The sequence below is a fragment of the Girardinichthys multiradiatus genome, chromosome 4 (genome assembly GCF_021462225.1).
Source record: "Girardinichthys multiradiatus isolate DD_20200921_A chromosome 4, DD_fGirMul_XY1, whole genome shotgun sequence".
Classification (NCBI taxonomy): domain Eukaryota; kingdom Metazoa; phylum Chordata; class Actinopteri; order Cyprinodontiformes; family Goodeidae; genus Girardinichthys; species Girardinichthys multiradiatus.
Genome location: NC_061797.1, coordinates 30759664 through 30785002, shown reverse-complemented (window position 1 = coordinate 30785002; position 25339 = coordinate 30759664). Strand labels below are relative to the sequence as shown.

The 25339-nt window shown below is 37.6% G+C and overlaps 1 protein-coding gene across 1 annotated transcript in view; it reads left to right on the top strand.

The window, feature by feature from the left end:
• Window positions 1–23423, top strand: part of LOC124866971 (chromodomain Y-like protein 2) — a 53019-nt gene extending 29596 nt beyond the window's left edge. Inside the window, exons 2-7 of the mRNA XM_047363099.1 lie at window positions 2361–2964; window positions 11280–11497; window positions 19923–20095; window positions 20175–20385; window positions 20495–20638; window positions 20731–23423. Coding sequence (XP_047219055.1) covers window positions 2361–2964; window positions 11280–11497; window positions 19923–20095; window positions 20175–20385; window positions 20495–20638; window positions 20731–20889 — 1509 coding nt within the window. The 3' untranslated portion in view covers window positions 20890–23423. The remainder of the gene's footprint in view (window positions 1–2360; window positions 2965–11279; window positions 11498–19922; window positions 20096–20174; window positions 20386–20494; window positions 20639–20730) is intronic.
• Window positions 23424–25339: the final 1916 nt, after the last annotated feature.

Sequence of the window (25339 nt, the reverse complement as noted above, 5' to 3'; positions counted from 1 at the left end):
TGCTTAAAGGTTATTATTTGTAGTTTTTTAGGGTACTTTTAATCTGACAAGCGAGCCTCATCAAAACGAGTTTCCTATTTTATAAAATGTGACTGTAGATTGGATAATATTAATATTTTCATACCGTTAGGCCTTCCTTAAATTATATTTTATTTCACCTTTAAAGGCTTGTAATATATCAAGTGCATTGATTTCTTAGCTGCGTGTTCTTAGATTGAGGATGCATGACTCTTTATCTTGCATCGCAGAAGAAATTCTTGCAAACTTTAGATGAATAATTTATAAATAAATAATAAAAAAATAAATAACAGCTCAAATACAAAAGTTGGTAATATTACAGAATCAAAATGTCATATGAAGGATTTTTAGTGGGATTTAGGCCAACAAGCAAATTGGTCCTACCAGGTGTGAGCTGAGGCTGCTCCAGACTTTCATACTAAAGACTCTTTATATGGCAAACTGAGGAAAAGTACTTGCAGTTAGATTTTACTATAGAAAACAATCGCTATATACTGCATGTTGATGATTACTTTGTTAAATTAACCAGTTATCACAACAGGCTCCACTCTAATGGCTGTTGCGCTGTTGTCATCGAATAGAGCAGAGCAGAATAGAATAGAATAGGCTATTATAACAGCCTTTATTGTCATTGTACAGTCAGTGTACAATGACATGTCAAGAGCCACTCAGATCAGTGTACTATGAATGTGTAAAAATAACATTAATTCAAAAAAGTGTCAGGTAAACTGTCAGGTAAACAATGCATTGCATGTCTGTTTCACGTGCATCAAAATGCTTGATGGTATTCTGATGGCACAAGGATAAAAACTGTATTTAAGTCTTTGTTTCAGATTTGATATTTTTGTACCACCTTTTGCAGGAAAACATGTTGAACCAGCACTGTCGGTGGTCAGTAAGATCAGAGGGTGACTTTCCTTACCTTACTGGGGCACTGAGAACTGAAAAGCAACAGTTGATGCCCTGAGCTGTTGTATTATCCACGTTGCTCTCTGCTCTGTAGCTGAGCTGCCAGCTTAACACATATGCCAGCACACTCTTCAGTAGTGAGAAGTATTCTTCTACTGTTTCTATGATGCACATTAAGAAGCCACCTACAGTTACTGACTGCCATTGTGTTAGTTGCCCCAGTGAGTTTCTCTGCCATGTACGTCTCAAGAAACTTGAAAAAGGACACCATCCCCTTACGGTCATTGTTTATATGGAGTCACGCAGCATACTAAGAAAACCTCTTGATACAGTTTTGATGCTGTTTTTTCAGCTCTTTTTATAACAAAGAGCTGAAAATATCAATTATACTATGGCAATATTTTTATTGTCTTAATTAGTGCATATCTAATAGGTTGAAGGCAATTCAGCACCATTTAGAAAATAATTAGAAGTAGTGTTAATATCCTTTTATTGAAGTATTTGCTTTGGATTCAGCTTTGCAAGTAATTTGAAAATCAATTTGGTTTTTTTCTGATCCATACAAAACATCTTGTGCAGTGTAGACAAGGATGTGGTCTATGCAAATGTATTTAGCACCAGCTCTGTTCAATTTCTGTGTTTCAGATAATGTTCCATCATATTTGCTTTGATCAGCTAGAGTATGCAGGGTAGGTTCCATATGCAACTGATTCTGACTTGGTTCTGCTCTCATTCTCAAGTATGTGTACTTCTTCACTGTTGAAGATAAAACAGCTTTACTGACCTTTTTAAATTGTCGTCAAACATCAGGATGTTAATCTCAATTAAGCCTTTCCATGGTTGTGGTGCTAGCACAGCTAGCATCATGGCTTATCAGCATCCTTTGGCTTTTCCTGTTCATCAGCAAAATTCCTCAGGACAACGCCTTTGCCTTTTTGGCCAAAGAGGATAGCAAAGGCTCTTGTCTTGACACGCTTGCGATGTTACTGGAGTTTTAAACTCCCGGTTAGCAGCTCACTGTTGTTACCAATGATTGTTCAACGCCCCTTGGCAAGTGAAGAAAGCAGAGTGTTTATGTCCGCAGCACTGCAGTTTGAAGCGTGTACCTTCTTGGGGAGATGAAAATAGCTTAGTTTGTATCGATTTTGACAAAAATTAATATCTTCAAATAATTCAGTTTTTAGTACTGATTACTGGTTATCCTCCAAAAAAGAAGCTGTTGCTACAGACCATATATAACCACACAGTAGGAACACACAGTAGTAGTAGTAACCCTTTTCATATGTACACCAGTCATCTGTAAATGACTGGCATAATATTTAGAGCCACCTTTTTATGATTGTATGCAAAGCAATGTCATTGCTAATTTTGTATTCATGGTGTAACTTGGATTTGCACCCAACCCTAATGGTTTTTCTCTGTGTGGCCCTCAGGTGGAGCGGATTGTGGACAAAAGACGAAACAAGAAAGGGAAGTGGGAGTACCTAATCAGATGGAAAGGTTATGGAAGTAAGGAGGACACCTGGGAACCAGAGAATCACCTGCTGCATTGTGAGGAGTTCATTGACCAGTTCAACAGTTCGAGACGTCATTCGCACAAACGACCTAAGGTCCCCAAAAATCCCGGAGAGCCCCTCACAACCAGCCAACCTACAGTGACAGAAACCTCCAGGGCAAGGTCGGAGGCCCGAAAGAAGAAAAGGACTAGTGGTCCAGCTGTGGGGATGAGAGTTGGATCAGTTTTAGGGATTGGAGGTTTTTCAGGGCCCACTCAGAAACAGAAAAAAGTAGGCGCTGGAGCTGGGAAACATCCTTTAGAAGAGAGAATGAGTAAAGCCATGACATACAAGGTTCATCCATCAAGTGGGCCTCACTGTATTGCCCCATTGAGGGTTCCTCATAATGGACTTCAGAATGGGGAGATGGATCCACTTATGTATAGTACAGCAGCAAGGTCACATAGACTGCCCTCAGATAGGGTGGAGACAGAACTAGGACAAAAAGATACCACTGGAACACAGTTCACTACTGAACTAGGTAAGATGTTTATAGAGCAAATGATGTGGTGAGCACAGATTAAATTATAGTGTATTTAAAGGGAAGATATTTGATTTTTGACAGCTATCACAATAGAGTTCTGGGAAAATGATAAATAGACTGAATTTATATACCACTTTTCCAGTTATACCGACCACTCATAGTGCTTTACACTAGAGCCACATTTACTCACAAACGCACACATGTTCATACACCGATACACAGATCGGTATGCAACTTTAATTTCTGTGTTTCACACAGAAATTTCTGTAACGTTTACAACACAAACCAGTCAGAACACTGCATTCTTGGTGTTCAATGCCAAAAAAAATGAAAGTGTGAAAATGGCTTATGTAAAGCAGTGGCTTCCTTTATTATGTAGTCAGGGGTCAGTGTCTTGCACGTTTTAGATGTTTCCCTAGTTTAACATGCCTAAATCAGATTAATGGTTCATTTCCAAGCCTCGGTAGACATTGATGACATAATGAGTCATTTATGTTGGAGCAGGGAAACATTTAAAAGCCAGCTCTTCAGGACTGTAGTTGGAAACCCCTGATGTAAAGTTATCCCTAAAATAGGTCCTGTGAATTTATATCCATTTTTGCTGAATATATTTTGTTGAATATAAGGCCTTTTCTCCACATCATCTTGTTCGTTTTAAGTCACTTACAAATAAAAACTGACTTAATCTGAAGAACAGTTAGACAAACTGGTATAAAACATCTGCTACAGTTGGCAGTGCTTTCTATAGCTTAAAACTATGGTATTTACCGCCTTTTACTCTTACCCCCCTGTGTGTAATTTAATCCCAGTATATATCCTGCTGTTCCATAATGGAAAAGACCAAGGAATACAGCAAATAATTCATGGATAAAGTTGTTGAGAAGTTTAAAACAGGGTTATGTGTTGGGACAATATCCAAAGCTTTGAAGATCTTTCAGAGAACAATTTAGTCTATCATCCAATGATGGAAAGATTATTGAAGAGTTGGACACCTACCAAAATTTGGCCAATCACCTAAACTAAAAGGCCAGGCAGGAATGGCATTAACCAGAGAAGTAACCCTATAGGTCCTGAGAGTGTTATTTTTGCATACTTTCATTCATTTACCTTTTTGAAGCACTTATATTTATGAGACTATGTGTTTTATATCAGCACTTTAAACAAGCTCTTAGCTTTATGTTAACAGAGGTTATTTGTCTATTAGAGTAACTAGAAAAGATCATGTGGACCAAAGCCTGAAAAAATATTAGTTTTAACAGATATTCTGTTTTTATAATAACATCTTTACTCATTTGGATGAATTAATTGATGCTATGTTGGAAATGAGTATATCCAAGTCTTAGCTTAGTACTGTAAATAAATGCCCTAAATGAAATTTAGTAAAATTGCTTTCTGAAATGTCATTTTTCACAGAGTTTTACATAGACTACGGAGAAAAAAAACAAAAAAATGACTAAATATTTTCAACTTAATATTTACTGGAATAAAGAAAATGTAAAGTTATTTACATTTGGTATTTAAACATCAAATGTAAATGAGCCCCATGCAACCCCTACAACAACAAATTACACCTAGGCAAAAATGTGGCTGAATAATGAGCCATCTGTTCTTGTTGCTGTTTGTTTTTCATTGTGTGTCACAGTTCATCATGTATTTATGCACTTTCTTATATGTAATTAGTGTTATACTAACCACAAATAGGAATGGATATCTTATTCCACCAATTGCTTTTGAACTAATGATAAGGCAAATTCCCAGGCTTGTATATCTGCCTGGTTCAGAGAAACAAGAATGACCCAAGATTGAATGAAACCAATCAGTTTTCAAACACTGATTTCTCTGTCTCCCTGTCTATGACATATAATCCCTGAGATACTTTCACAAAACCCTTTGGTAGTATCCAAAGGGTTAAAACACCCATGGAAACTCTGGTGGAACTGCAGAGATAAACAACTTAGGTCAACAGGACAACTCTGCAGCTTGTGTATTTGGTCTTTATTGTATAGTGGCCAGGAAGCCACTTTTAAAAGGAAATCATAAGAAGTCCTCTTTGTAGTTCTTCACAAATCATTTAGTGAAAAAAGAAAACAACTGGAAGAAGGTGATCTGTTCAGATGACACAAAAAATGAACTTTTTGGCCCACATGCAAAACCCTGCAAAACAGAAAACTAACACTCCATATCAGCCTGATTACACCATCCCAACAGTAGAACACACAGGTGGTAGTATCATAATGTGGTGACAGGGAAAGCTGGTCAGAGTTTATGGGAATATGGTTGGAGGTAAATACAGGGCAGTCCTGAAGAAAACAGGCTGCAAAAGTGTTGAGGCTGTGGTGGATATTCCTGGTCCTGCAGGTCAACGTTCAGACCTAAGTGCATAATTAGCTCATATCAATTATACACTACTTTGTGTTTGTCTATCACATACAGTTAAAAAAAAATACATTGAAGTTTGTAGTTGTGATGTGACACAATGTGAAAAATGATATGGATTAATTAAGTCACTGTAACTTGCATAGGAATAACTAGTAGTAGAAAATGTGCAGATTAATAATAAGAAATTTAGGACCAAAACTTATTTAGTTCCTCTGTATTTCTGAAAAGTCTTCAAGCCATTCTACTGATCTTAATGCAGTTTAGGTTAGAACCATCACAATCTCCTGTCCTCTCTGATATTATTTTAAAATTAATGTTCCCTTAATGATTGCAAATTCAAAGAAATCTCAAACAACGATATACCTTCCACAATGCTTTATTATTTGGATGAAGTTTTATTGCGGCTCTGCAGCGCCATATAACTTTAAATGTATTATTGAGTAAATTTGTTAACTGACCTGACTCAAAAAACTATTTAAACCTTTTAAAAACTTAATTCAGACAAACACAGTTTTCCAATTGTTACCATTTAAATTGTCATTTCTAAATCACATTTTCGGTTACACAGTTTTTTCTATTACATGTACTTCATGATTGAGTGCAGTGTTAAATACTTTAGTAGCTACACATTTACAATGCCGGAGCTGTGGTTTTACACACTACGGCTTGTTAAAGCTCCCAATGAGAGGTGATAACACCTTTTGAATTTCACTCTTGGGTCACAGTCCAGGGTCTTAAACATGGTGGTTAATCATTACTTCTGTTCTAAACAAGTCGTCTTGATCTACAAGAAATCCTTATCAAAATGGATGCCTTATTTTATTATTGGGAACATGTAAAGGAAAGTATCGGTGGTAGTGAAGTTGGTCAGTTTAAGTTGCCTTTCTATTTCTTGGGACTAAATTGTTTTGTAGCTGCAGTAACTTTAAAAACATAATTAAAGTAAGAACTTAGAGATGGGAATTTCTAGCAAAAATTGTTAAATTGCTTATAATTTCCCAATTTCTGTTTTTCACAGATTTTCTCACCTTGTCACAATGACTATAGGTATAGAAAAAGACTGAGTGACAGACATTCATGCTTTTATCTTCTTGCTTATGTTCCCTTTTAATTTTCATGTTTTGTTGTCTCACAACCTGTAGTTAAAATGGATTGAGAGTTTCTACCATTATCATTTACAGATCATACCCTTTTGTGGCAATTAAAGCTGCTAGTTGCTTTGGATAGATCTCTATGAGCTTGCCACATCTTGCCACTAGGATTTTTGCCCATTCCTCAAGGCAAAACTGCTCCAGTTGGAGAGATCTTCAAGTCTAACTGCAGATTCTCAGTTGGATTGAGGTCTAGGCCTTTCCAACCCATTTAAACCCCTTGAGTGTTGCTTTAGCAGTATGCTTCGGGTCATTGTCCTGCTGAAAGGTGAACCTCTATCCCAGCCTCAAATCACAGGCAAAACGTCACAGGTTTTGCTCAAGAATATCCCTGTGTTTAGCACCATCCATCTTTCCCTCGATTCAGACCAGTTTTTCTGTCCCTGCTGCTGAAAAGCATCCCCACAGCATAATGCTCATGCCACCATGTTTCACTGTGGGGCTGGTGTTCTTGGGATGATGGGAAGTGTTGGGTTTGTGCCAGACATAGCGTATTCCTTGGTGGCTGAAAAGTAACATTTTGGTCTCATCTGTTCAGAGCACCTTCCTCTGTTTGGAGAGTCGCCCTCATGCCTTTTGGCAAACTCAAAATATATATTTATACTGACAGATCATGTGACACTTTGACTGCACACAGGTGGACCTTTATTTCACTAATGTTGTGACTTTTGAAGGTAATTGTTTGTGTCAGAAAAGTTCAGTGGTTTCATAGCAAATGCAACATATTCACATGCCAATTTTGAGTTTTTCCTTTTCCTAAAATTCAAATATATATATATATATATATATATATATATTGGGCTGTTGGGTTAATTGGTTGCTCTAAATTGCCCTTAGGTGTATGAATGAGTGTGTGCATGGTTGTTGACCTGCGATGGACTGGCAACCTATCCAGGGTGTACCCCGCCTCTCGCTATTAGACTGCTGGAGATAGGCACCAGATCCCCCGCGACCCACTATGGAAGAAGCAGTAGAAAACCTCCAAAAACCTTTTGGACCCAATCAGAATAATTATTTTTGCTTTATAACCTATAACCTAATTGAGCTTAGCTTAAGGTCACCAAGTGCTGGGTGGACATTCTCCTTCAGAAATATTTGGTAGAAAAAATTCACAGTCATCCTTAAGTCCCAGACCATCACATTGCCACCAGCATGCATTGTTGGTGAAATGTTCTATTTTCTGAAATATTTTTTTTACATCATGTATAACGGGTTAGGTTTTTGTGACCTCGCTGATGAGTCGCCAATGCGCCCTTTTGGGGGGGTGGCGGGTAGACCTGCCACTATGGTTCCATGTTTTCTCTATTTGTGAATAATAGTCATAAGATTTAAAAATGTCCCTGTAACCCTTCCCAGACTGATAGTTTTACATCTTTTCTTAAATTTCTTTAGAGCGAGGCGTATTATGTTGTTGTAGAAGGCACTACAGGTTTCAGTTTTGCAATGTTCCTTCACTGAAAGAAGAATGGATGGATTTTACAGGTCCAGGGTCAGGTTAAATAAAAAAAATACTCCCAAGTTAAAAAGACAGGATTTGGTAAATGTACAAAAGAAAGCAATTGGTTAGTGTTGATGTAGGATTTTCCTGTTTTAACTGGAATAAAAAAAAAATCGAAATATTTTTTAGCAATTCCCCAATGACTGTGTCAATCTAATAGTTCAACAATGAAACAGAAAAACATTTATTGTTGGACCTGAGAAGGATCTGATAGTGTGTAGATGAGTAGGCTGAGCTTTGGCATTTAATCTAAGATTTTATTAACAAAATGGAAATATCTATCCAGTCAGATGTGATATTAAAAACAAACTCTAGTATTATGAAGAGCATGGTAACAAACCATTTCATATTATTGTACATAGAAAGTTATTCTAAATACAAATGCATTTTGCTTATAAATTACAAAACATTTAAAGTACAAAACATTTGGTTCCAAATAGTTCCCATATGGTTTCCGCAGTTAGCAGGTACACCAGAATCTAAATTTAAACATGCAGAGACAAATATTCCATCTGTCAGCTGTTTATCCATTTAGCATCCTATAAACACTAACACTACGGTCACATCAATGTGTCAGTTTATAGCAATCAGTCGCTCTGGCAGCTATTATGGATCCTAATCTCCTAATCCTCAAAAGAATACCTCACTCATCTCATTTAGTAACCTCAGCTCCACTCAATAACCCACTGCGGTAAGTGAACAGTGCCACAGTGTAAATATTTGCCAATAGTTGACACAAATGTACAATTTTTTTTTAAATCAGATACATTTATTATATCATAAACAAAAATGGACATTATTATTACTATTTTTCTACTTTTGAATCATGAACTGGATTCTGGACACTTGTTTGTATTCGGGTGTTTAAAAGAGCTTGATGATGGAGAATGTTTATAATTTTCCTTTTTATTTTTATCCAGACTGTCCTGATCCACAGTATTTGGTCAACCTTTGGTCAGAACAAACTTAGCAGCTTCAAAAGAAACACGATTTGTAAATAAAATTCTATTTGTTTGGATGTCTACATTTAAAAATTGAATTTGCTAAATTATATTATCCACTTTTAGATTCATAAAACAATTCTAACGAGGCGCACTTCTATTACCACCAATTATCAAGGAACCAATTCAACCCGACTCACTGCAACAACAATTTGTTTTCCAAAATATTCCTGATGCCTTTGAGGATGAAAGCAAGTTATTATTTAAAAAGATTTTTTGAAAAATTAGAATAGTTTTATTATTATTGCCTTCTTTCAAAAGTATTCCTCCTTGTAGTGAAAAGGCACCAACACATTTTTCTGAGTAAATTGTGCATAATATGCTCCCACATCATGTCAAGATGTTCTTGGATATGAGGCGTGTGCCTTGCAAAACTTGTTGCTTTTTGCTTTGTTTTATTTTCTCAACTAAATTAAACTAAAAGTCATAAGCTGAGGTTGCGCTTTGACAGAAATCCTTTGCTCACTGTGGCTATGCTACAGTCAATGCTCTTCTGTGTGCCCTGTATGTTAAATTTTGCAAGGTTTAAATATGAATGTAATCAGGCTTGAATTCACTAAACACCATGAAACTTCAGAGAATGTGCTGAAAAAAAGCCTTCGGATGATGCAGATGTTCTTTGCAGCTAATTTGGGAATGACTTACAGTCCCACACTTTTTTACAATATATTAGGATCCAGCTAAATCCCTCAGATTTGGTATCTTTACTAAGGCTTAAACCCCACAGTGAGATCTGTGTTGTCTAAAGAATGTAAAGGATCTCATAATAGAACCAGGGGGATAATAAATTAGTTATGGAATTAAATTATTTTGCTTAAAAGTTGTGTTAAAAAGTAGTACATCCTAGGAAAATCTTTGTGTTTTTCTAACATATTCTAACACATGCTAACATGCCCAGGTATGGTCATCCAAGCATATTCACTTCAAAAGCAGACCGCAGGATGCTGATAGAACCATTCAAAAACTGTAAAATGTCATAACCGGACCTGCAGCAGGCCCTTGCTACTATTGATATGAAAGTGCATGCCTTTACAATCAGTTGCTAAATTTCAGTGGGAGGTGTGCAAGAATTAAACCATTGCTCTGTAAGGAAGAGCAGATGGCCAGAGGGCACAGACCAAAACCAGGACTTCCTGAATAACATTCTTTGGATCAGTCTAAAATGTTATTTTCACAACAGATGACTTGCTGGTCATAAAAGAAATATGGCATTGTAGGAAAATAATTTCATACCACACAAAGCATAGAGCTGAAAATGTCATGGTTTGAGGCTGCTTGGCTGCTGCAGGACCTGGCCAGCTCACCAACATAGAATCCACCATGAAGTATACCAGAGGTTGCTTGAGGAAAATGTGAGACCCTCTTTTAAAATATGAAAGTATTTGAATGTAGTTGAACCAAAATATAGCAGTGTTTCACCAAGGGCTGGCTGAGAGTAAAGAAATGGAAAGTCCTTAGTTAAGTCAAAGCCCAGAGCTTGGTCTCATTAAGATGATGTGGGATGACTTGAACTTGGCCATCCAAAAGACCTCTCAAACATCTCACAGCTGAAAGTAGTGAGTGGTTAAATTTAAACTGGTAGATTGCTACAAAAAGCGTCAAGCTAAAATTAAACCATAGCTGTTATTAGGTAGGGAGTCCTATATTTTCCCCTATGTTGGAAAACATACATTAATCTTTTTAAACTTAAAAAATCCAGTCTCTTTATATGGTCTGGATCACAACAAATGTCATCTCAAGGCAAATCTAATTAGATACAGAGATATCTAGGCAGTCAAGTTTAGTTTATTATTCCAGTTGTTAAAACATTTTTTTGTCTAAGGAAACTCAGCTGGGGAGAACGAACGACCCCCCTCCCCGGAGAAGAGCTTGTCCATGGGGTACATTCTATGTTAAAGAGATCAAATTAACTAGTTCCATAAACAGATACTGATTCTGGATATTGCAGCTCAGTAGATAAACAACTTGCCATGTTTTTGGTTCTCAAAACTGCCTGTTCAGATTATAATTTTTATGTTTAAATGAAAATAGAAGTCAGCAACTCTTTCAAAATGTTATTCCTGCATCAGCTTATATGTCCAAGCAGTTTTTTTTGTTACTACAAAAATGAATTTGCAAACTGCAGTTATTTGATCTGGAGAACTGTCACATAAACTGAGCTGAAGTCAGACTTCAGCTCAGTTTCCCAAAAAAAAAAAGAAGATTAATCACAAGTTGTCAAATGTGAACTCCCTTAAAAGAAACAATTGATCTCCTTTTCTTGTCATCCATCATCTGTGTCAGGCTCCCCTCTAGCCAATGGGAAGATACATCTGCACAGCTCAGTAAAGCGGAAGTTGGCAGAGGAGAAAGGCTACGTGTTTGACAAGCGGCTCAGGTACAACGTGCGACAGAACGAGAGCAACTGTCGATTCAGAGACATTGTGGTCAGGAAGGAGGAAGGCTTTACGCATGTCCTGCTCTCCAGCCAAACCACAGACAGCAATGCTCTAACACCAGAGGTGAGAGGAAAACCTGCTAACACCCTCCTCTTTTTAATTTGTCCTTCTTGGCAGTAATGTTTTGTGTTATATTGGTAAATAACTGTATTTAAAAGTCAAAGATAACTTTTAAATGTGTCACATTTACCATGAGGCTGCATTTAGGATTAATCTCTGTGGTATTTGTCCTACACAAGATTATTCAAATGCTTTGTGGGAAGGAAAATAATCGCATTGAAAATAAGAAATTTATAAAAAGATATTAAGAGACTTCAAAGCTATCTAGTGCGGTGTCTTGCAAATGTGAAAACGTTTTCACATTTTGTCACATTGCATCCACAAACGTCAGTGTATTTCATTTAACTTTTATTTAATAGACCAACACAAAGTAGTGCATTATACATGGTTTTCTCTTTGCAGATAGAAATCAGAAATGTGTGGTGCTTTTGTGTTCTGCCCTCTTTAGTCTGAAATAAAACCCAATCCAATCAGTTGTACTCAAAAGTCATGAAATTAGTAAATAGAGTCCACCTGTTTGTCATTTGACCTCATTATATATCCAGCTAGTCTTAGAAGACCTCAGAGCTTTGTTAGAGAACATTAGTGAACAAAGAGCATCATAAAAACAAATAAGCACACCAGACAAGACTGGGATAAAGTTGTGGAGAAGTTTAAACTGTAATCCTACTAAGACATTGCCTCTTACCTAAACAGAGAGGACAGCATTATTCAGAGAAGCGACCAAGGAGCTCATAGAGCCTCTGAAGTAGCTACAGAGATCTGCAGCTCAGGTGGGAGGATCTGTTGTCACGACAACTATTAGTCATAAACTGTAATGACTATCAGTCACTGAATTACTTTTATTCCCATGACTCAATCAACCTAACTGAATATCAAAAATAATTTCAGCCATTAATTATCAGTAAAATTTATTTTACCTAAAGATAGTCTTTACCTTCCCTTTGAGTCTAAACAGTTGCACTTGAAAAAACATATGTGCGTTCTTTACATTGTTAATAAGGAATAAACATGGAAAATGTAACAGTTTACTACAGGATATTGAGAAAAATAGCTCATCAAATACTTGCAGGGTTCCTACCCAGCCTCGTAAAGTATGGAATTTGCTTTAGCATTTGATACGTCTGTTTTGTCATCAAGCAAAGCGCTTAAACTCCTAAATTTTAAACTTAAGAAAAAAATGTAAGAAAGCCTAACTTATGAAAACTCTGCCATAAAAATGTGGATTGAGTCTAGGACAATGTCTGTGCTGCGAACCGTTCGCAGCGGAGTGTGAAGCGGCTGGGATGAAGATCAGCTCCTCCAAGTCTGAGGAGGTTCTCAACCGGAAAAGGGTGGCTTGTCCTTTTCAGGTTGGAGGGGAGTTCCTGCCTCAAGTGGAGGAGTTTAAGTATCTCGGGGTCTTGTTCACGAGTGAGGGAAGAATGGAGCGGGAGATTGACAGACGGATCGGTGCGGCTGCCACAGTAATGGGGCGGTCCGTTGTGGTGAAGAGAGAGCTGAGCCGAAAAGCGAAGATCTCAATTTACCGGTCGGTCTACGTTCCTACCTTCCTCACCTATGGCCATGAACTTTGGGTCATGACCGAAAGAACGAGATCCCGGATACAAGCGGCTGAAATGAGCTTCCTCCGTAGGGTGGCCGGGCACTCCCTTAGAGATAGGGTGAGGAGCTCGACCATCCGGGAGGGGCTCGGAGTAGAGCCGCTGCTCCTCCACATCGAGAGGAGCCAGTTGAGGTGGCTTGGGCATCTATACCGGATGCCTCCTGGACGCCTTCCTCGGGAGGTGTTCCAGGCACGTCCCACCGAGAGGAGGCCCAGGGGACGGCCCAGGACACGCTGGAGGGACTATGTCTCTCGGCTGGCCTGGGAACGCCTTGGGCTCCCCCCGGAGGAGCTGGAGGAGGTATCTGGGGAGAGGGACTTCTGGGCGTCTCTGCTGAGTCTGCTGCCCCCGCGACCCGGTCCCGGATAAGCGGAAGACGACGAGTACAAGTACGAGTACAATGTCTGTGCTCAGGAAATTCTCAAAATCTAAGAGTTTAGAATTTAGAATGGCTTAGTCAAAGTCTGACTTACTGACTAAGAATCTGCGACAAGACTTAATCATTATTGTTCACATACATGATCCATGCAGTCAGACTGAGCATGATCTATTTTTCAAACAAACAAAAGTTGCCTCTTTGTGAGACATACCTCATTAGAGTTGTATTTGTAATTGCAGCACAAGCTGGCTCTACAACATCTTGTACACCACACATTTTAGGTTTTTTTCATTTGGAAAATTTGTATCCTTCTCCTACTACGTCACAATTATACGCTACTTTTTACTGATCTCAAAATTCTGATGAACTACATTGAAGTCGTGGTTTTAACATGAAATGTGCAAGGGGTAGGAATTATTTTTACAAGGCACTATAACTACTCCAGCTAAAGTTTTTTAGGTGCCAGAATGAGGAATAGTAGTTTTATGTGACATCTGCCCGGTGTGACGGTGTCAGCTGCAGGAAGCTGCCATTAGCGTACTTCTGGAAAAAATGACTTCTGCCTCCTGCCAAAGCCAGCTTCGACAAGTTTTCTATGAGGGCTACGAGCCATTTAATCCAGTGTTCAGCCATCTGTTATTACTGAGGCGAGATGATACTTGAATGAGTGAAAAGATCATGCTGCTGATTCAAAGAATTGTAATTGCCTTTTGGGAGCAGTGAAGTCCTAAAGATTTCCAGTGTTTCCATTGATCTTTCTGAAGCATTTCCAGTGCTGCACAATGTTGAAGCATTTTCCAGGAGGACCACTCAGATTGTACAGATATAGTTTCTTCTGTCAGTAAACTTTCATATATCACATGTTTCATTAGTGTGGGAGCATCTTTCAATGGACCAAAAAAATTTTTGGCAAATACTGAATACACCGCTAACACTGGTAGCAGGGTCTCCCTATTTTTAGAAGCACTTCTGATTAGGTCTGGTGTACCAGCTGTGTTCTCTCTACAGGCCTTTAGGATGCGTTCACTGGTACTTTCATAGTCTCCTCGATGACCTGCTGATGTCATATCAGTTAAATTACCTTCACAAAATCATCATGGAGTGACAAATTAAACAGTACAACCTGCTCACAGAGGTTGCCAGCTGACATGATCTGGCATTAGCCAAAAAAAAATAACTTATAGGATTTCAAAAGTGTGTTTAAAACTGCCGAGGACAAAATCTCTCTGTGAAAAAGCATACATTTCTACAAACAGAATTGTCAGTGAATGTTAAAGTGAAAACTTGTGGCGTGCTGGATGTCAGGTAATGACTTTCTTCTTAGCTGTTTCATGCTCTGTAAACTGACTGCCTGTAGGATTCCACCAATATAAGATTGGATGCTTATTTCCACAATCAGTCAGCAACAAGCTGGTCCTGCTACATTTCCCGTAGATTGATTAAGTAACTTGTTTTCTCTAACTGGATGCAAGCAACTGGCATATGGTTTTGATCTTGGGGAAATAAAAAAGTTAAAAAAGCACAGTCATCCACCTCTGGCTGATGACTCTAAGCAAACAGGATTCTCTGCTACTCACATTTTACAATAAGCCTCCACACAGGACTGTTTTGGCTTTGATGCAGCATTGTGGGCAAGGCAGCCTGTACCTCACAGGCACTCAAGTGGCCCAAACAAGGCTGTGTGTGGGTGTACTTTCATGTGTGACAGTAGGCCCTTAAGATGTGGGCTTATCAAACAACTCTGATATGTCCTTTTCTACCTCTCAGTCTTTGAAGATGCAGAGACAAGATGGTCTATGGATATTTGCTGACTGGCAGCACCTAACAAAACCTCGAAAAATATTCCAGCACATTTTTTCTAGCACTCCTTCAGAGAAAAAGACATTTCTGAAGCCTTCATTTGTACTTTTTTCTGTCACCAGGATAATATGATGTAGCATTCTTGTTTTCTATACTGCTATAAAAATCCTGTTTTCTTGAAGTTTCTTTTAGGCTAATAACTGTTCCAGTGCAATTTCAAGGTGGTTTTACAATTTCTTTTTCCAAGACAAGATGCTAGTGTGCTTTTTGGTAAGTTTCAGTCATCCTTAATCAAAATGATCTTTGAAGTACCTCGGGGATCCGCCCTTGGACCAGTCCTGTTCTCTTATGGGAGATATCATCTGCAGACATGGCGTGCATATCCACTTTTATGCTGATGACATGCATCTATACATCTCTTTTAATTCCTTGTACACCTCCTAAACTCTGCACTTTAAATGGTTTTCCAAGTATTGGTCCAACTAAATAAATGCTTCAAAGAATTTAAATGCTTGATAGGACAGAACTTACAAATGGCTCTGGTCCAACTGAGACATCTTAACCTCCTTAGCTGTACAGATGGGCCAATACTTTTAAAAACCTTTCTCCTACAATCAATTTGCCTTAAGTCAGCACGTGAGTCCAGTTATTCAAATATTTAATGCAGCTTAGGAGGCTCAGCAAGGTCAGTTTAAGTTGATCAAAAATATACCGTACCTTAAGATAGTAATTCATGCAAGATTAGACTAGTGCGACTTATTATACCCTTATCTGAGCCAAAAAAGCTTAAGGATATTTGATTTGGTATAATGCTCTGTGGCCTTTTGTGGACACTGTTTGGTGACATTATTGAAGGATTATTTTATTGTATGGCAATGTGCTGTGACCACAAGTTAACTGATGCAAACGTGACTCAAATGAGTCATGGCAACAACTTAGTAATGAGTTTTAAATGTAATAGGTTATCTGTGACAATATCTTAGATATTTGAGATTGGTTTGTCTTTTCCTAGGTTTTTTTTGCCATTTTACGACATGGACTGTAGGGACAATGAGATTATGTTGGTGTGAAATGGACTCGGATGTTTGGTGACTTGTTATATGTGTTGTTTGATGTCTACTCTTTATTAGAACCCTACTACTATAACCAAGCAGGTTGTACATTTCACAGATTAGGTAAGGGGAAATTTTGTGTATCTGAGTGAATTTTACAGTATATCTTGCTGGTTTTGGGACAGTTATATAAAATTTTTGAGAAATCCTTTTAAAATGGCCTCTAAGTGTTAGATCAGATATTCACAAGTATTTTCTACACTACATGCACCGCTTTTACAAGATATTTTATATGCCACATTGCCTGTGTCTATTCAATAAAGCCTGCCTTATCCATGGCCATACAGGCAGAAGAAATCTCAGAGCTGTTGTAGAACCATTATGAGTAAATGCTCTGTTGGAGTCTTTTATGAAGTGCTTCAGCCAGTGGAAGTATTTTCAATCTTTGATATTTCATCTTTTCACTTTGAAAAGCTCTTCAGTTGCTTTGGCAATGGTTGCTGGCAATTTAGCTGCTTGATGCATCCCCCATTGCAGTCTTAAGTGCTCCCCAGGATACCTAATAGAGATTTCCTGGTTATCACTGCTACTTGCTCTTGTGAGTGTAGAATAGTTTTCTTTTTTTTTGTTGTTGTTGTCCTGCCTTCCTAAAAAAACAGAAAAGTAAAGCGCTGAAAAAGGAGACTTTAATTTACTGAATGTAATGAAATAGATGATTGCTTAGGAAACATTCCTGACTTTTCAATTCCAGGAAGCTGTTGTTCGTAGTTTCTGTGTTGGTGCCATATTTGTTTGTTTCCAAACCCCCTCAAGATGTCTCCTGGTTGCACTTGAACGTCACTTTCAAAGCCCTTTTCGTCTTTCACACAGAGCTGATCTAGCATCTGTTCGTCTTTGTTTTGTGTTTGTGAGCAGGGTTTCAATTTGTCTTGCTAAAATGCCCTCGTTTGAAATGAAACACAGAAGGCAGCTGTTTTTTTCTTTACAAGGCATTTCTCAACTTGTACAATGCCTAAACTGCTAATCTTGGTATCAACTAACAGAAAAGTCCTGGAGGATGATGTGGATGTGAAAATGTGAGAGGTAATTATTCTGGACCTGAGTAAATCAGGTTTAAATGCCCAAAAAATATTTCTGCCTAAAACAAAAAAAAGATGTTTACATACAAAACCTTTTACTCTTGCTGTAAAGAAGGAAATAAACACAATCATTTGTAACTACAACATCTGAGTGACATCTGTAGCCAGTCTGGTGTCAACAAACAAGCAATTAAAAAGTTATACCTGTTTAGACTGAAGCAAATCCAAGTGGACCCCTACTGTGCAATTTTGGCACACTTTGCCACAGTTTGGCACAGTTATTGAAATTTTGAATTTTATCTTGAAATTGAAAATGTGAATTGCTAATATATATTTGGTCATAAAACTACAGTTAAAAAAAAACCCACAATTTTTATTTTTTCAGCACCCTTTATTTTTTACACTAATTCCAAACTATGTATACAAACAAACTATAATTGGAAAAGGGTGAATAGAGAATGTGAAACATGGTTCACTTTGAATCATGCTACACTGCAAAACAGTTCTTGGTCATAAGTTCCATTTTGATCTGTGTGCTTCTTTGCATGGAGTTTGAGTTGTGTAGATACTTTTGTAGAGGAGTCTCAGATGAAGATCTGGACATATGACAAGTGTGTGTCAGTCTCAGAGTTAGTCAGCTACGAGCTAAAGAGGCCAAGTCCCCTTGTAAGGGGACCCTCGGGCTTAAGAGGTTAAGAACCATCATCTAAATTTATCAGACTCTCATTGTGTCCATTAAGAGATGCAGGTCTTTACATTGTCTGTGTACAAGCCTATATCCCTGCGAGGGAAAAATATAAACTCAGTCTGATGTCACAATCAATTGCACAGGACAGATTATATGTTTGATGAGACATGGAGAATTTTGTTCACTTTGAGGTTGGATGGTTAATATAGATCAAGTTTGATAATCTGATTACATGCAGTATCAGAGTGTGCTGATTTACTGTAGATAGTGATGTGGGTGGGGGCTGCGGTTTTCAGAGAACTGATGTCGGTCCACTCTGGTCTTCATTGCATGAGACAAAGGCCAAACATGCCAGTTCATATAAATACTTCTGTTCTTATTTCAAATGATAAGTTGCTCTACTTTTAATGTTTTTGAACTGCAAACTGGAGGTCTGAACAATCTGATTTTGTTTTTTTTGTTTTTTTTCAAACAATCTGAATATTTTGTGTAATGTTAAGATGTTATTTGCTTATACGACAGTACAGAATGAATGAGTTGTGCTGTGGATCTGGTCAAGTCAGCAGCTGCTAGCGGCGAGGCTGTCAAAGGAATGAGATGCTGAGCAAGTTGGCGTGTGAATATTTCACTCACTCTCCACCATGGCTCAGAGAATATTTAGAGCTAAAAGCAAAGTCTCCCCCAGTCTGAGACCTTTTAAAGACAAATAGACTAAAATTCACTCAACTGTTGAGATCAAGTAAAATTTGGTGAGACTGTAAATGAAATGGATGCTTGAAGATCTCAGCTGAACCTGCATTCAGATCATAAAATGTAGGCCTGTTCGGTGCTCTGCAAAGGTATTCATACCCCACAAACTTTTCACTTTTTGTCATGTTACATCCACAAACTTTAATTGATTTTATTGGGATTTGCGTTCAAGATCAAGAGAAAGCCATAACCTACACCTGCTTAACCTAACAACTTTATCCCTGACTTGCTGCATGTGTTCTTTGGTCTTCATGATGCTATTTGTTCACTAATTCTCCAACAAAGGCCAGTTGTTTATATATTAATTCAGTGTCAGATAAACACCATTTATTTTATAAGGTGTTTCTCAGTGCGATTTGTTGCACTGGATTTTATTTAAAGTGTTAGAGTAAATAGGGCAGAGATCAAATGTTTTTTAGTAAAGAAAAATGTAACCTCCATGTATAATTTCTTTTTCCACCTCAGAATTATGTAAAGTTTAGTTTGTATGAATGCTTTTAGTAGGTACTGTACAGGCTTTCAAATTGTCCAATGATTTAAGTCGAAGCAATGCATCAATGCATGTTGCTACAGAGAGCTGATTTGATGTGATGACTAATAGCGTGGAAGTAATGTAAAATGACTAGAAATATTTTTCATTCTACAGCAGTGATGTGGAATGTCAACAGGTAATCTATCATGTTGTCCTGGGGGATCTTTTGTCAAATATAGTCTTTTTCTTTTCTAGAAAAGGGTCAAACATATAAGTTCTGCTTCTGCAAAAAAGAGTGCTATTTTCTTTTAAATAAAGTTCTCAAAACAGCTGATTTCTATTGACTATTCACTTGACAAGAATTAATTCACTTCGTGTTCACACCAAACATGCCCTTGTGTTATTCTACTGTATTTGTTTTCCTCATTTTAGTCAACAGAATGATGATGGGATCTGTCTGGTAACAGCTTATGAAACATGGCTCAATTTTTTGGTTGCTTACACAGCTAAAAACATTTCTGGCGCTTTATGTTGACCCCTACTTTAACAATTTATACTTATGCCAGGCAAAAAAATCCCATCTTCCCGTTTGTCTCTACAGATCATGAAGGAAGTCTCTCGAGCTTTGGGGAATGCAGCTGCTGATGACAGTAAGCTGTTACTCCTCAGCTCTGTCGGGACAGTTTTCTGCAGTGGCCTGGAGCCCTCCTACCTCATTGGCCGTTTGTCCACTGACCGCAGAAAAGAGAGCAGCCGAATCGCAGAAGCTGTACGGTAAGTTAGACCCTGAATCTTGCATGATATGCACTAGTTCTGGACTGTATCTGCACTCATCTCTCTGATACCCCTCTAGGGACTTTGTGTTGGCATTTATCCACTTCAAGAAGCCTATTGTGGTGGCAATAAACGGGCCTGCTTTGGGTTTGGGTGCATCCATTCTGCCTCTGTGTGATGTTGTTTGGGCTAGTGAGAGGGCGTGGTTCCAAACGCCATGTGCAGCCCTGCACCTCACCCCCTCTGGATGCTCCTCCTACACCTTCCCCCAGATTCTGGGTGTAGCTTTGGTGGGTCTCATCCCTCTTATCTAAATAAACCACCCAAAAATAGCTCGTTTTTTCAAAGTTTAATGTAGGTATTATATGATGCACTGAAAAAAAAATCCTCTAACTGCAGGCCAATGAGATGCTGTTCTGTGGAAGGAAACTCACAGCACAGGAAGCATGTAGTCGAGGTCTGGTGTCACAGGTCTTCTGGCCAACCACATTTAACCAAGAGGTGATGCTGCGTGTGAAGGAAATGGCATCATGTAATGCAGTGGTAGGTCCTAATCTATAAAAAATGTAGGACTAACCTGTTTTTGATGCATAAACCTAATTAACAATCCACTATATTTCTTTTTTTGCCAAAAGGTTTTAGAGGAGTCTAAATGCTTGGTGAGGAGCATCCTCATCCCAGTGCTAGAAGAAGTGAATGAGAAAGAGTGTCAGATGCTAAAGCAGCTGTGGTGTTCCACCAAAGGACTGGAGGCACTCTTCAGTTACATGCACAGTAAGACCACTGAAAAGTAACCATACAGAGTCTGAAAGGGGGAATCCGATCTACCCGGGTCTGAGGCTGTCTGGGCAGGGACGTCCAAGACGAGAATGCTGTGATTTCCATCTTTACCGAGGGTTTTTTGTTCCATCCACCATAGAAGAGTTTCTGGACTTTTGTCTACTTGTGTCTCTAAAAACAAAATAAATCTCCAGATTGTCATTTTTTGAATCAGAGCTTTTTATTTGGACCCACTGTATAATAATGTCCATGTTCCTTATGTAGCCAAAGCAGTTGGGGCCAGCTGTACATCACTTAAAACCAGGGGACTATCATCAGGATATCTCACTGGACATGATAAAGGAATTATATATCTTATTAATATATTCATATATTTATTTCAGATTTAGAAACGTTTTTTGGTTTTGGTTTTTTCTGTGAATGAGATGCATCTTTTTGGTTTTTCTTATACTCACTTGAGTTGAAGGGTAAGCTGAAGTTTGGTTGAACGATCTGTTCTTTGGTTCTTGGCATGCACTTTCACCTTCACTCCCCATTTATGAACTGAAATCTGAAAACTCCCTACTGTTGCCGGTAAATCAGTCCGAGTGATTGTTCAAGACTACAGGTCAAAAAGTGCCACAATTTAATGAAAATATTATTAAATGATGACCTAAATGTGTCAATATGTAAAATTGAACACAAGTATATAAATATTTCAACAAATACAGCTAAGTCTGTAATTATTCATACTTCTGAGAGATTTACAGTTAAAATTATTTTTATTCAACCAGTAACCAGTTTGTTTCAGAAAATGAGGTGTACCAGCAGCAAAGTAACAAGCAAAATGGAAACATGCAGATTCACACAAAGGTTTTTTTTAAATCACATTTTAACAAAAACCTGTCATATCTTAAATTTATTTTGACCATTTTCAATCAGCAATTAAAAAGTCTTAATAGGCATTGCAGCAATTAAATCCTTGTTGTAACTGCAGATCAGCTTTTTGCATGTTTCTTCTGGTATTTTGACGATTTTTGTGATGAGCTCCAAGTCTTCAACTTTGGAAGGCCTCCTTCCCATCACCCTAACCCTTACCTCCCTCAACGGATTATAGCTAGTAAGAAAAAAACTTAGTCAAAAACAAATAACTCAAATGTAATTGCGTTAGTGGTATGAATTATTTTGGGTTTAACTGTGCAAAGAAATCTTCAATCAACGTTTCTCTTCTTTTTACCCAGAAAAAGACAGCCAATGGTACAGTTTCAGTTTATATAAACATGAAAGGGGTATTAGGGTATTTTCTTTATTATTGTTTGAATTAACATTAACCAAATTTTACCAAAATCTTCTAAATCTGAAAAAGTAGCCATAAAGTACACTAAAGTCTGACACAATTTGTCCAACTCTCTTATAGCTGTGCTTACAATACATTGCCTCAATGAATTATTTGTGTAGTGTTGCAGTTTTCAGTTAAGAGAATGTGCTAAGTGTGTGACGTGTGGGTTATTTGGAAGATGTGAGTATAGTGGTTAAGATTTTTAATTGCCTGACACTCAATACTTGTTAACTTTATGGTGAATAAAAAAAAAAACCTTTGTCTTAAAATGTCTGTAAAAATGTCAAAATAAAACGTTCGTGTCACTTGAGCCAGCCTGGTCCTGATCTGCATGTAAAGATTTGAGGATTTCATTGAATATAATATTTTACATAGGGTATTATATTAAGGGATCTATTTTTTTTTTCTTACCAAAGTGTATGCGTATGTAGGTCTGTGTAAGGCGTTTCTTAAGAGATGTCAATGATTTTGAAGTGAAGAGCTATTTGCATGTAATATATCGTATTGTACTTCAGGGTATGTTTTTGTAGCATTGTAATTATTTTTGTATTTATTTTAGATAATAAATAAGGTGGTGAAGTGTCATGTGACTTCCCTTTGCTTTCAGTAGCACTACGACACTTTTCATCAGTCTTATGTCCCAGATATAATGGATAAATTCAGAGTAAAAACTGATTTTAAAAAACCCTTTGTGTCATCTAATTATTTTATCGTAAATGATTAGAGGCATGCCAAATATTTATCATTTTTTGTGTTTTACTGGGATGCTAATTGTGTGTGTTTATCCCAAGTGAGAGACATTGCAGGACAGACATTTTTCCAGATTTTGCTTTAACAAGTAACTCCAAAGTGATTGAAAGAGCTTTTAATCAGATTTGGTCATTTTATTGTCATTAGGTATTCATGCATTTACTACGACTGTAAATATCAGAAAACAGCCCTGAGATTAAGCAAGCTGGACTCTCATGCTGTGACTACTGTATAGTGTCTGTGAATGTAAATCACTACGTTCTGGTGACTTGCAACCACACTGATTCTCTAAAACGGGGTTTTTTCCTATTTATGTCTTTTATTTATTTTGTGTTATAAATGTATCTAAATGTGTCCATTTAGTTACATATTTAGGACTCAAGATCTAAATTATTGTCATGTGCTTAAATTGCTTGATAATTCAGGTGTATCAGTTGTTACTTTAGCCACATTATTGATCATAAATGACCGGATTCAGAACAAGTGTCTGTGTTTTTTTTTATTGTTTTAATCATGCGTGTGTGTTTGTTTCATTCATGTTTGTTTTCCTAGTTCATCTGAAAGCACACCTTGAAGACCTCTTTATAGTATGTGGTAATGGGGTTAAGGGAGTGGTTAAACTGTAGAATCAGTACTTTTTTACAACCCACACTGGGCCATGCCAGCAGTTTTTGTTGCATGGTGTTAAGCATTTTTATTGGTGCATTACTGCCATCTTCTGCTGTAGAGAGTGGATTAGTGAAAATTCAACCCATCTTTGGAAACTCCTGCTTGCTTGAGGTTTCCTTCAGCTTTCCTAATTTATAGTATAGTGTGTTGCATTGCCTCATACACACCTGTGAGACATTTTGTGGCCCCTTTTAGTATTTTAGTTCCACACAAGTCAACCTGGAGGTACAATCTTTCCAGGATAGCAGTGCCCCCAAGGCCCTGTCTCCCTGTGGGACCAATCAGAAGCATCACTTTGGTTGATATTATGAAACCAGATGCCTAAAAAACCTAAACTGGCTTTTAAGTCTCATCGTATCAGCCAATGTCCATGTATCATGACCATTATGATTGTTTTTGCTTTTGGGTCCACCCCTCTTCACATCGTCAAACCTGTGCACATGGTGTCCAGTATGCGGTTCATTGGTCATTTGGTGATACAAAGGAGTTTCTTTCAGCATAATTAGTTGCATATTTAGGCTGTGATTTTCGTTCATTATTAGAATCTCAAAATTGGAAATTTTAGATAGTACACAAAATGTTTGTCTTTTGTTACCCATTTTATGCTTCAATTTTAACTTCATAATATATAGGACCACAAACCTCAAGTTATTTTAACTCAAAAAGCGGACTTAGATCATTCATTAAACTTCATTATACTTTAAGTATTTTCAGAGAAAGACTGACTCATATCCCATTGTTGTAGCTGAACATTTTTAACAGCCTAAGAAAGTATGAAACAAGTTGACCCCAAACATTGGGTGAAATGTTATTTCTTTTCTTTAGATAATGCTAACTTAAACAACCCTTTTTATACTTTGGATCTAAAATGATTTAGAGATCTCCTTTCTAAAAACATCAGAAAACTACTTATTTCTTTAAAATATTGTGCTTAGTTTATTGCTCAGTAGGTTAAAATAATCCAAATAATTGTATGTACTTTAGATGAGAAAATATAAATGGCTTTGTAGCCCGCGAGTACTTTTAACTTGGCCAAAAGTCAAGTGACAAAAGGTTTGGACACGAGATTTACTGCAGACGCTGCCCAAAAGAATATCATTCTCCCTCTCTATTTTACAATCATTCATTTACAAAACTGCTACATGTTTAAACTCCTCTACTTTAGCTCACTTCCAACAGACTGAACAACTCTCTTTCTTACTGCAGACCATAGCCTTAGCCTTGGAAGGGCTGGAATAATCCAGGGATCTGAAGCTATCCTATCAAAGTCAGTTTTTTTCTGAATGGGTTTTCCAAGAGACTTTCTGAGAGGTTAGAGGCCAGAACAAGCATGATTGGACAATCGTTTTGACAAATCCTAATGAGAGCCAGATGCTTAACCCTGCAGGTAGGTCTGAAGGAATGACATGTGGGTATCTCCTGGGAAAGCACAAACAAGCTATGTGGGAATCCCACTCTGAGTGGGAGGAGTAAACGTTTAGTCCATTGTAATTTGGTCTGATCCCTGACTACTAGACTGGATGTACTAACTTTAATACTTGCTTTTTGTTTTTATTTCTACTATTCCTCATCTTAATTATACATTTTTAACATTTGTGTTGTCCTTTTTATCTGTAAGATGACATATATACAGCACTTGAATCATTCACACAATATATTATTCACACATATTTTATCAATATCAGATCCAACATTAATCCATACTGCCCCCAAAACAAACTATTTTA